Source organism: Gallus gallus, chromosome 1 (assembly GCF_016699485.2).
Source record: "Gallus gallus isolate bGalGal1 chromosome 1, bGalGal1.mat.broiler.GRCg7b, whole genome shotgun sequence".
NCBI classification, from domain to species: domain Eukaryota; kingdom Metazoa; phylum Chordata; class Aves; order Galliformes; family Phasianidae; genus Gallus; species Gallus gallus.
In genome coordinates, this window is record NC_052532.1 from 51,847,695 (window position 1) to 51,860,337 (window position 12,643).

General features: G+C 42.1%; 1 protein-coding gene across 4 annotated transcripts in view; it reads left to right on the top strand.

Moving 5' to 3' along the window:
• MYH9 (myosin, heavy chain 9, non-muscle) overlaps window positions 1-12,643 on the top strand; it is an 85,790-nt gene that overhangs the window by 70,061 nt on the left and 3,086 nt on the right. For all 4 annotated transcript variants that reach the window (XM_046924106.1, XM_040671688.2, XM_046924135.1 and 1 more), the window contains 16 exons: window positions 309-515; window positions 1,024-1,161; window positions 1,675-1,798; window positions 2,617-2,788; window positions 3,353-3,565; window positions 3,993-4,137; window positions 4,659-4,865; window positions 5,654-5,758; window positions 6,990-7,142; window positions 7,492-7,740; window positions 8,234-8,446; window positions 9,453-9,665; window positions 10,004-10,165; window positions 10,851-10,979; window positions 11,332-11,420; window positions 11,624-11,747. In XM_046924106.1, the coding sequence (XP_046780062.1) occupies window positions 309-515; window positions 1,024-1,161; window positions 1,675-1,798; window positions 2,617-2,788; window positions 3,353-3,565; window positions 3,993-4,137; window positions 4,659-4,865; window positions 5,654-5,758; window positions 6,990-7,142; window positions 7,492-7,740; window positions 8,234-8,446; window positions 9,453-9,665; window positions 10,004-10,165; window positions 10,851-10,979; window positions 11,332-11,420; window positions 11,624-11,747 (2,643 nt within the window). The remainder of the gene's footprint in view (window positions 1-308; window positions 516-1,023; window positions 1,162-1,674; window positions 1,799-2,616; window positions 2,789-3,352; window positions 3,566-3,992; window positions 4,138-4,658; window positions 4,866-5,653; window positions 5,759-6,989; window positions 7,143-7,491; window positions 7,741-8,233; window positions 8,447-9,452; window positions 9,666-10,003; window positions 10,166-10,850; window positions 10,980-11,331; window positions 11,421-11,623; window positions 11,748-12,643) is intronic.

Sequence of the window (12,643 nt, forward strand, 5' to 3'; positions counted from 1 at the left end):
CTTACATTACTTTTGCAGGGGAAATCTAAACAATCAATCTAAAAACAATCAATCAAAACTAAACAACTTCAAATGGTCATGGTCTCTAGAAATTTGTTTGGGCTAATGTGAATGGTTTGTGAAAGGAATCAAACACTTAAAAACTGCATTTTGACATTTAATCTTGAACTCATAGCAGGAGACAGCTGAAGTTGTTATGATATAACTGCAGAACACCGGGGTATATACCTTCAGTTAATATAAATTGCTTAGTGCTTTGGTAAATTGGAGTTTGTCTTACTGTTGTTTCTGCTTTGTGTACTATGAAGCTAATGGCAGAGAAGATGCAGCTGCAAGAACAGTTGCAAGCAGAAGCTGAACTCTGTGCTGAAGCTGAGGAGATAAGAGCCCGCCTGACAGCCAAGAAACAAGAACTGGAGGAAATATGCCATGACTTGGAAGCAAGGGTGGAGGAAGAAGAGGAACGGTGTCAACATCTGCAGGCTGAAAAGAAGAAAATGCAGCAGAACATTCAGGTGATGCGTTAGGAATGTCATCTCTGGTATCAGTAAACAGGATAATAGGAGTCAGAGTGGTTCGTTTTGTCTTGTTTTAGAGGGAATCAGAAGAGTGAGAATAACAATAAAAGAAATACAATTGAAAAATCTATGCATGAAAATAATGGGGCATAACAATTCTGATGCCTCAGGCATTCAAACAGTCATCTGGAATGTGTTGTTCCATTCTTGAACGTGAAGGTTATGGCTGCTTGTCAAATAACTGGACAAGTTTTTTGCTTGAACCAGGTGTTTTGGGAACAGTGGTATTCTTTGCGGAACAGTATTGTTTTCTTCTACTATAAATTTTGTCGACTGAAGTGCAGTATGTTGCATTAAGTCAAGACAGAGAAGTCAATTCTGGAAAGTGCTAATATTACCTTATATGAGGGGTAAAAAATCCATTTAGAACTTGGCTATAGTGCTGGTTATATTGGCCAGTAAGCAGCACTGACAAGTTCCTTGCTTTTGTGTTTGTGTTGTGAAGGAACTAGAGGAGCAGCTCGAAGAAGAGGAAAGTGCAAGGCAGAAGTTGCAGCTGGAAAAAGTGACCACGGAGGCCAAACTGAAGAAACTAGAAGAAGATGTGATAGTTCTGGAAGATCAGAATCTCAAATTGGCCAAGGTAAGACTCCTGCAGTTTTCTGTGCAGTCTAAAGATTTTCCAGTGACTCTCTCAGAGCTACTAGCCAAAGGCTGACCTTTCCCTTTTTATGGGAAACTTATGAATTAATTCAACCTGGTGATAAGCAGCTCTAACCTGAATTTATTTATGAAATTAGATGCCTGTCTGTATTTTTTACAGATCAGTTTTGTATATTTAAATACAGTTAGTCAAGTTAGCCTTGACTAACTAACAGTAGGTAAGCAAATCTCTTCTGGTACGTTGTTGTGCCAAACAGTATCAAGTTACTTCACAAACAGGCTTCCCTTTCGGCTTTGAAAGGGTTGTCAGATACGAATCTGTAAGCCACTGTTTATTGGAGTATTGTCTGTAATCCTGAATGGGCTTGTTTCCTTCCACGTTTCCTTGTCACAGTAGTAGGCACTAATGACATGAACATCTTTAAGCAGTCAACTCTGAAAATTCTCCTGTAATTCCAGCAACTGCTTTGACAATAACTTCTCAATTCTGCAGGAAAAGAAACTGTTGGAAGACAGAATGTCTGAATTTACAACAAACCTAACAGAGGAAGAGGAGAAATCAAAGAGTTTAGCCAAACTCAAGAACAAGCATGAGGCCATGATCACAGACTTGGAAGGTGACAATTTTTTATATGTTTTAAAAACCAGATCCTGCAGAGGGATTGCTTGTTCAGTTTTGGGTAGTTTCTTGTTTAAAGCTGTGGAATTTCAGTTTCATTTCTAAAGCTTGAGTTTCAATCTGGTTTCTGAGGGGTTAAAAACTAGTCTACAGTGTGTATGCTATTGATTGGTTTGATAGAGCTGTTCAGTGGCTGGGTGAAGGTTATGTGCCTCATCAGCTGAGCCCGTGAGCTAAATAAAAATTCTCTCCAAAGCAGCAGGCCAATGGAGAAGAGAAGCTGGTTCTCTTTCTTCTCCTACTGTGGAAGGGTCTCTACCTTTCTACTTCCAGCAGCATCAGTTTGTCGGGGTTAGTGTGGGTTTTGATGCTCCATTTGTGCAAGTTCTTCAGAGTTCAAGCTAGATGCACTTTATCGTGGGGCTGGCCAGGTCAACGCACAGGAGATAGCCTATTTAACTGCAGGAAAAGGAGAGCAGTCCTTGTGTTCAGCATCACTTAATGAGTGCCGTGTGGTGCGGATGTTGGGAGAGACTAGCATTCTGCTTGTTGTTTATTGTTTTTTTTACAATGAAATGGGGAAGGAGGTTTGAATGTAAAATGAGGGAGAAGAAAATTGCACATGTATCTCTTAAGTGCAAAATATGCGAGCCATCTGCATTATCCTGACAGAATAATGCACTCCAGCTAGTTTTTGCAGTTGTATTACCAGGAAAGATATTATTGCCTGAATAGCTTTATTTTCTTTGCCTTGCACAATGTTCTTTGAATGACTTTGTGTCATTGTGCAACTTACTTTGTCCTTATCTGTGTTAGAACGTCTTCGACGTGAAGAAAAGCAGAGGCAAGAATTGGAAAAGACTCGTCGAAAGCTTGAAGGAGACTCCAGTGATCTGCATGACCAGATTGCTGAGCTGCAGGCTCAGATTGCAGAACTCAAAATACAGCTGTCCAAGAAGGAAGAGGAGCTGCAGGCAGCCTTAGCTAGGTGAGAACCTGACCTATAGTACTGCCACATTCATTAGGAAGTATTTCTTCTAGTCTTGTGTCACTTTGGAATCTGTGTATTTCAATCTGTGAACTGTTAGGATTTATATCCTTAGCATCAGAGATCTTTGGCTGTTACTCACTGCCACGTTCTCTGTACAGAGCTAGGCTATCACTGCAATGTGCACTGCACAAGTTTTGCTGTAGGATTTCAGAGGGGGTTAAAAAATAGCAGCAGGGCACTCTCTGTCGTAGTTGCTATATTTGTCTATTCAGTGAAGTGTCCAACTTCCATTGTAAAATGGTGCTTTTTCTTCTGCTTCTGTTCTGCTTCTGTTGTCAGTCTCTCTCTGTCCCCTTCTTTAAGGTAAGTAATTGTGCTCTCTCAAATACTGAGAGTTAGAACTTAGAATTTTAGTAGGTGATCTATGGATCAGAGTTTGAAAATAATCATGTAGAGCCGATCTATACCATCTTTTTTCCTGGATTATTCTTGTAGGACAGGTGGTTTTCATGTATGTATGCTTTAAATCTAGCTCTGACCAGAACTCTATGTTAAACACAGGGTGGAAGAAGAGGCAGCTCAGAAGAACATGGCCCTGAAAAAGATCAGGGAACTCGAGTCCCAGATCACTGAGCTGCAGGAAGACCTGGAGTCAGAGAGAGCTTCCAGGAACAAAGCCGAAAAACAGAAGCGAGACCTGGGAGAAGAGCTGGAAGCATTGAAAACAGAGCTAGAAGACACTCTAGATTCTACAGCTGCTCAGCAGGAGCTCAGGTAACTCCAACGTGTAGCTGTGTTGTACAGTCTGGTTTTGTTTTTTGACTTCTTTGTTAAAATTAATGCAGGTCTTTGTCAGAGCATGCTGGTTAGCAGCCTCTGATGGCTACAGAAGGAGGCAGTGTGCAAGCTGTAGTCATGATTGCGTTCCCTTATCTGATATAAGAAAGTTAGTTTGTTCTGTAAGTGGTAGTGATAGCCAAAACATTCATGCTTTCAGATTTGATTCTTAGCTGAAAGTAATGTTGTGAGCTTATACTTAAGAAGGGTACAAAGATAAATGTTAACTTTGTAAAGTGTATTTGTAGCGTGTAGGGCTAACCAAACCTCGGTGTTTTTTTCTGCATTAGAGATGCTGTTTATGGATATGCACATCTGTTTGATTCTCTCCTTGGCATCTAAATAAAAGCTGTGAATTTTGCAGGTCAAAGAGAGAACAAGAAGTAACGGTTTTGAAGAAGACCCTTGAGGATGAGGCGAAGACACACGAGGCTCAGATCCAGGAGATGAGGCAGAAACATTCACAAGCCATTGAAGAACTGGCAGAGCAGTTAGAGCAAACCAAACGGGTAAGTGGAACAGGGAATGCAAGACCAAAGCAGTCAGCCTCTCTGAAGTGATTGAAATGATAGCTTCTCTGTAGCAATGTCTTAACACATGACGCCAGGTTTCTGATGCACATACTCTTCGTTCCTTGGTAGATCATTTTGCACTATGAAGCATATTACCGTTTTTTTAAATAGTTGCATTCATTCATTTATTCCCATCAGGCATCTTATACTGAATAGCCAAAATATTGTTTAGTTCTTTTCACTGCTAGCATTTGTTGAGCTGTACAACCTTTAATTTGGAAATCTGATGGTGCAAGTCTTTCTCCTTTATTGTTGTCTGCCCTGATTGTTTAACTGTCTCCTTATCAGGTATTCACGTTGTTTTTTTTTCTGAATAAGCAGTCTAAAACTTAGCTGTTACACATGCAACATTAGTTTGTCAGAATAATTTGGAGGAAAAAAAAGCGTAATCACTCACTAGATGTATTCTGCCGTATCTTCAGTCTGAGGTATTTTGCTATTTTTTTCCTCCCCTCCAGGTGAAAGCAAATCTTGAAAAGGCAAAACAAGCGCTGGAAAGTGAAAGGGCTGAACTGTCCAATGAAGTAAAGGTACTTCTGCAAGGCAAAGGGGATGCAGAGCACAAGAGGAAAAAAGTAGATGCTCAGCTCCAAGAACTGCAGGTGAAGTTTACAGAAGGTGAAAGAGTGAAGACAGAATTGGCTGAGAGGGTGAACAAGTTGCAGGTGAGTGGCACGGGTTTTCCTTAGCTTCTGTTGTAGCCAAGGAATAGAGAGTAAAGGAGGTTATAGGGTGGTACCTTCCTATGGTTAATTTGAAAATCTCTTGTTCCTCCAGGGGATAAAGCTCCTGCGAAAAAGCACAGACATAGTTTGCTTCCCAAGGACTCAGCAAACTCCTTAACTCATTATCAGTTCAGGCCATTAGGACTGATGTCATTAATGAGCAGCCCCAAAAAGGTGCTTCCCTTCAGTGTGCAGCAGTTTGTACTGTACAGTTCTGTAACCTGTCAGCTACTTGTGAGCCTACAGTGGCATAGTCTGGTGATTTGGAAGAAAGTATCTTGATAGTTTGTAATGTGGTTGATGGTGAAGAGGAGCAGCTAAAGGGAGATGCTGAAATTCAGGATTTTCTCCAACTCTCTTCAAAATAAACAAGAAATACCTTTGGTTCGCACCAAGCATTGTCTTTTTGGAGTGTTAACATTAGATGTTTAGCATTGCTGGTGTATGCATACTTTTCTGGAGTCTGAAAATGTAGTTTGGAGTATCTACATGCAGTCTTGAAGCATATCATATATGATAAAGAGATTTAAAGACGGAAGGATGTAGCAATAAAATCTCTTTTGAATTCTTCATGTTTCATCCCTAGCTATCTAGAAATGACACATTTCTTCTCCAAGGACATGATATGCATGCCTTACTTTTGAGAAGTGTCTTCCAGGTCTTGCAGCCGTTCCTGGCTTTGCTCTTGCTGATGCACTTAATAAGTGATACTCTCATCTCTCCTTCAGGTTGAGCTGGACAATGTCACAGGCCTTTTGAACCAGTCTGACAGCAAATCAATCAAATTAGCAAAGGACTTCTCTGCTCTGGAGTCACAGCTTCAGGATACTCAGGTGAGAGCTTTGGAAGCCAGGCCTCTGTATCATCTGTATTTCTTACATCCACTGTCTGTTACAAATGGTCTCAAACAAAGTGATAAAGCAATCTGGACTGCTGTTAAGAACTGACTATACAACACTTCAAAGGATTGAATCTGGCTGTTTTGCTAAGGGGCTGTGCTGCATGGCATTGAGAGCATTTCTGAAGAAACAAGTTCTTTATCTTCTGCTTTTTCAGTATATGGAACATATGTAACTTTCCATGTCTTAGAATTAGAAGCCTTCCTCCATCACCTTTCTGCTTGGGAGTTTTCTGTTGCTAGTACTGAGCTGCAATGCCAGATTCTTTTGTTTGATGTTTTTTTTTTTTATTTCCCTGTGTATGCTTTCCAGTAAATCCATAAAGTGAAAGAGAAAAAAAATAATTTCCCATTGGATAATGGGAAAGTAATAGATTCAAATATTTGAGTATTTTTTCCAGGAAAATTCATGCATAATCTTAAATTCTGGGATTGAACAAAATAAAATTGTTTACTATTACTAGAATGTGGGTCTTTTGGCAAAGCATGGAATACCGTGCAGAAGATCGGGAGGGAAAGGAAGAGTACACCAAGATATTAAGTAACTTTGGATGGACATTGATGTTCTGTCTACTCAGGGCTCTTTTAAAGAACAGTCTGAAAGATAATGCACAATTGAAAAGTTACACGCTAGTTTGAAGATTGGTTTCTACAAATCATTTAGCTTAAGTACTGGCAGCAGAAGTTAGTAAATGTGGTTGGTGCCCCAAGTTGGTAAATGACCGCTGTCTTAGAATTCTGCTAAAAGTAAAGTTGTTCTTAACCACGCTAAATCACTTCAGCCTGTTGTCCATTTCTCTGATAGCTGAGTATGAGAAAGCTGTGCAGCAGAGTATGGCTGCACGGGAAAGCTTTTTAATGCTGTGTGTGCTCCTCAGAGGACTCCAGAAAGGACTGTGGGTAGCTGCGGTATTTGTGTGCCAAAGAAGTTAACTTTAGTCATGAGAGTGTACAGAGAATAGGACCTTTGTCAGTACTTTGTTTCTGTACTGACTCACTAGAAGACAGTTCCTTAAATTCCGTGTTCAATTGTTTGATTTGTGAAATAACTAGCATAATTAAACTAAACTTAAAAAATATTCCTGCTGGAGAGAATGACTGAGGATGGTGAGCCTTTAAATCCTCACTCAGATGTGCTGAGTTCCTCTGGGGTGCTTGTGTTGTAGGAGCTGCTGCAGGAGGAGACTCGCCTAAAGCTGAGCTTCAGCACTAAACTGAAGCAAACAGAGGATGAAAAGAATGCTTTGAAAGAGCAACTGGAAGAAGAAGAGGAGGCAAAGAGAAACCTAGAGAAGCAGATCTCCGTTCTTCAGCAGCAGGTACAGTCTACCTTCCATAAACCAAACACTTGAGAGGAGAGGAGGAAGTGCAAGTGGAAGTCTGACTTGAAGGAAGTAAAATGTAAATGCAGAATGGGCATCTAATGAGAGAACCTTTGATGGACAAGGGTGATCCTGCTTATTTGAGTGTGTCTCTGATAATGATCATACAGACTGTAGATTTCTACCCAGGAATTCCTTTGGAATCATTGATACAATGTTGATGGTTGTAGATGATTCCTTCAGAACTCAACAGACTTATTTCCTCAGCTCATCTGGTGCCAGTAAACCACATACGGTGTTGTGCTACGTGTGGTGAGGTTCACGTGCAGTATTTTCTGTCCTTCAGGCAGTAGAGGCCAGAAAGAAGATGGATGATGGTCTGGGCTGCCTTGAGATAGCAGAAGAAGCCAAGAAGAAGCTGCAAAAGGACTTGGAGAGCTTAACCCAGCGTTATGAGGAAAAGATAGCCGCATATGACAAGCTGGAAAAAACAAAGACCCGCCTGCAGCAAGAGCTGGATGACATCGCTGTGGACCTGGATCATCAGCGCCAGACAGTTTCCAACCTAGAGAAGAAGCAGAAGAAGTTTGATCAGGTATGACTTCAGTCTCAATCCGTTCAGTGTAGGTACATCTGACTTGGCAGATTTGCCTCTAAGAATATCTAAACAGTGCTGTTTGGAGAATGCATGTTTATTTCTGAACTGAGGTATAGCATATGAAGTGGAGAGAGAAGCTGTCATAGAGGGAAACTTGTTTTGTTTCATGCACAGGAAGTTTAGTGATGCACCTTTTCCCAAAGGGCTAACATTTATATTGACAACAACAACAAGTTGTAAATGCTTGCTGCAGTTTTTGAGGGGCTGTTGGAATTGATACATTGGATGTCTGGGGAATCAGAGGTTTATTCACGTGGGGTCAGCACATTATTGAAGATGGGATGGTATGCATTCTCTGAAGACAGGTTTTCTTGATCCTTTCTGTCCGTGGCAGAATGCTACTTAGAAGGCAGTAACAGAAAAGGTGTATGTTTACCTTGTTAAAAATGGTTTAGTGATTTCTCAAAATGCTAATGCTGTGCTCTCGTAGCTCTTGGCAGAGGAGAAGAACATCTCTGCCAAATACGCAGAAGAGAGGGACCGTGCTGAAGCTGAAGCTCGTGAGAAGGAGACAAAGGCCCTCTCCCTGGCCAGGGCCCTTGAAGAAGCCATAGAACAGAAAGCTGAGCTGGAACGAGTCAACAAGCAGTTCCGCACAGAGATGGAAGACCTGATGAGTTCAAAGGATGATGTTGGGAAAAGCGTAAGTATGGAGCTAAGGAATCTGCACAGGAAATGTTACAGGACAGTATTGTTAGTTTAATGCTGCAAAATACTTATGCTAGTATGAACGTGGAGAATTGTAGTAGAGAGAACTGAACGCTTTGAGGATTAGTGAATGTTACATTTGTATTACATTAGTGAGCAGGAAAGTTGAGTAGGAAGAGCCTGGAAATGACCCAGAGGACGTGTTGGTAAACTGAGACTTGTATTGTGATGAAGAAGGTGTGGTGTGAGATGAATTAGAGGCTGTGGTAAAGTGAAGGTTGGCCTCTTCTCTCGCATAACTAGTGATAGAACTAGAGGGAGTGGACTCAGATTGCACCAGGGGAGGTTCAGCTTGGTTATCAGGAAAAATTTATTCTCAGAAGGAGTGGTCAGGCACTGGAATGGGCTGCTCAGGGAGGTGGTGGAGTCACTGTCCCTGGAGGTGTTCAAGAAACGTTTAGATGTGGTACTAAGGGACCTGGGTTAGTGGGGAGATATTGGTGGTAGGCGGATGGTTGCACTTTGATGGTCTTGGAAGTCTTTTCCAACCTTAGTGGTTCTATGATTCTATGTGGAAAATGCAGGGAGCAGTTAGACAGTGGAACATGGTAACCCAAATATTTCATAATAAGGAAAAGGTTGTCAAAGCAGGAAGGTAAAGATTAAAAAAAAAAAATAGAAGATAAAAATTACTTTCTTGAAATCTGTCAGAACCAGGGGTGTCTGTCCACCTCTGGTATGTCAGTCAGGATTGCACTCACAAATACTTTTCTCCTCATCACCACACATAGATGACCAGAGCTAATAGGTAATCATAATCCATGTGGCAGCTTTGCAGCTATGTGAGCAGCTGGATCGGAGGGATATCCCTGCATTAATATAAGGAACCAATGCAGTGTCCTTGTGTCTTGTCTTGAGTGGCTGCACCCAGGCTTTTTTGTTCTTAGGATAGGTGAAACTGTCCCTTTTGAGGAAACCCTGTATGTGGTACTGTGCTGTAGGTCCATGAGCTGGAGAAGGCTAAGCGAGCCCTGGAGCAGCAGGTGGAGGAGATGAAGACACAACTGGAAGAGCTGGAAGATGAACTGCAGGCCACAGAGGATGCCAAACTGCGGCTAGAAGTGAACCAACAGGCCATGAAGGCACAGTTTGACCGAGACCTGCTGGGACGTGATGAACAGAATGAAGAGAAGAGGAAACAGCTGATTAGACAAGTAAGAATTGCTTTGTAAATCCCAAAAGTGTTCTGCAAAGGCACTTATGCCCAACGATGGCTAAGACAGTGCCAATCCACACATTATTGTTAATGAGAACTCTCCAGTCAGTGCTGCACAGGCTCTCCCTTGTGTGCATGATTTTTCAAACACCCTTTGCCTATCTGGAGATCCCGTGTTGCTTTGTTAGTAAGGAATGTTAGCCCTCATCCCTCTGCCAGGAGGGATTAGAACACGTCACGTGCTTGCACTTGAGTGCAGTTTGTAAGGTGGATGTGAAAAGCAGCTTTGGGGAAATCAAGAAGCTGAAACACTGATGCCTGAATTTCTCTGTACAGGTGCGGGAGATGGAGGTGGAATTGGAAGATGAACGAAAACAGCGTTCCATTGCTGTGGCTGCCAGGAAGAAACTAGAGCTGGACCTGAAGGATCTGGAAAGCCATATAGACACTGCTAACAAGAATCGTGATGAAGCCATCAAGCAGCTCCGCAAACTGCAGGTGAGGAACTGCAATTGTTTTAGTTGTCAGTGTAAAGCATATTTACCCAGGGAAATGAGATACAAGATTTCACCTCATGAGAACCATGCATCAGTGTCACAAGAGCAGCAACTTGGTAGCAATTTACCAGGAAAGATTTATTGGCATTTCAAATATCCTTCTAACCCCCTTCTTGCCTGTTTAATTCCCTGAGAGACAGGCTGCTGGGAAAGTCTGCTCGAGTGCTTGCCTCATATCAGTGTTTCTGTAAAGGATTATGGAGTTGCAGAGCTAGAGAGACTTAAAAGATGATGTAGGCCTTCTCCTGCCTGAAACAGTTCTGTCATACCGTTCTAATTCCTACAGGCATGTGTCTGATCTGTTCTCAGGAAAAACACCAAATCCTCCCTTAGGCCATCCATTCCACCGCTTCACTAGAAAGCTTCCTGTACTCCTCCTTCCCCATATCTAAGAATTGTTTTCCCTTGCAATTTAAGCAGCTCTGTTTGCTCACATTACTACTTCTCCTTGTTTCTTGTGAAATGAAACTAGATGATTCCTTCCTTTTACAGCAGCCTTTTAGGTAGCTGAAGACTAATGAAGTCCCCATTTCCACTTTCCCTCCTCATATTTCCTGTAAGATAAACATAAGCATTTGTTCATGCAGATGCTCTGAAATCCATCCATTTTTGTTCTCCTTTTTCAGGCACAAATGAAGGATTACATGCGGGAACTGGAGGACACGCGTACCTCCAGAGAAGAGATTTTGGCTCAGGCCAAAGAGAATGAGAAGAAGTTGAAGAGCATGGAGGCAGAGATGATCCAATTGCAGGAGGTAACGGCATATGCATGCAAGCCAAGAGTTTGTTTGTTCTCTTGACCAGGAACCAAGCATGGCAGTTTAAACTTGAACAGTTTATTCTTTTCCTTTCTTTTGTTTTTTTTTTCACTCTGCTCAAATACGAGGTCTCTTTCTAATTGCAGAATTCGGTCCTTTCTTGACAGCTGCAATAGGAGTGGTGCAAAACAAAGGAAGTTGTGAAGTGGGAGGGAAACAAACCGTGTCTTATAATTCAGTCTGGATCTAGCTAGAGGCTGCACCACCCATTACTAGTAACTTCTTTTTCCTATGCTGCATTAGTTGGTCACTTCCCGTTGCATCAGTGGCCGTCTCGTTTTCATTCCAGGAACTTGCAGCTGCTGAGCGTGCCAAGCGCCAGGCCCAGCAAGAAAGGGATGAGCTGGCTGATGAGATTGCCAACAGCAGTGGTAAAGGGTGAGCGATGTTCCCTGCTCGAGGGTGGGGGAGCTGGTTGGAGAAAATACTTTGCAGACTGTTGTTTTTATATAGACTGCAGTATGTACTGCATCCTCTGTGCTTTCAGAAGACAGAGCTTATTTTATAAAATTAGAAGTGGCAGGTTTTCCCCCAAGGCATTAATGCTGCCAACATCACATGAATGTTCGTGTGTCCTACAGAGCGCTGGCCATGGAGGAAAAGAGACGCCTGGAGGCTCGGATAGCACAGCTGGAGGAGGAGCTGGAGGAGGAACAGGGCAACACTGAGATAATCAATGACCGGCTCAAGAAGGCAAATCTTCAGGTACTTATGCAGGCTGGATGTGTGAGCAGAGGCTCTCTAACCTGCGTAAATTGTCAGACTGTGCTCTGAAAAATGTCAGCTGCTGCTCTGTGGATGTTACGGGCTCTGGAAAAGTCTATAGACGTGAGCAAGGTGAAACACCTGAATGCCACAACAGAAAATGCAGTGGGCAGTTGGAGCTCATGTTAACTCAGTGGTTCTGATCCTGGAGTATTAAATGATTTGGGTAGCTGGAACCATCTCTGAAGTTTATCAGGAATTTCCGGTCCTTTTTTTTCCTTTTTTTTTTTTTTTTTTAAATTGAGGATCTGTGAGAAATATGATCTGTAGTCTGCTGTTCTGCCTTGGCGTGCTGAACAGTGCCACAGTGTGTTTGGAAAGTGGCTTTTCCGCCAGTTCTATGCTTCTTCAAATGGACTATCCATATGGAATATGTTAGGCTGCTATAGAAACGGTGATCCTAATCTGTCTGTTCTCTGCTGTGCTTTATCTTTCCGACTTTAGGAGTCAGGCATGCTGTTCTGTTAGCTCTCTAAAGCCAAGAACCTAGGCTAATGGTTTTCCAAGTGGTGGCTTTACTCCAAAGAACATAGCTCTCTGCTTGACTATCAGCCAGAGCCCTGGATTGGAAGTGGATTGAGTTTTTGCCCTTTTGTCTTTGAAAGTCAGTAGTTTTAGGCTGCTTCGTTGTAGTTGAAGCAGACAGCAAGTAAGCAATAGATCGGTAAAGCAGTAAAAGCACATGTATTGGATCTGCTTGCCTTCAGGATGGATGAAGTTTAGTAGGACTGGTAATTATTGTGTTAAGTGCCAAACTGTTGCCTTCACCCAAGAGAGGCACATGATTGGCAAATGTAGTCCTAAGAGAAGGTTGATAAGCCTGTTTTTCAAGTAAT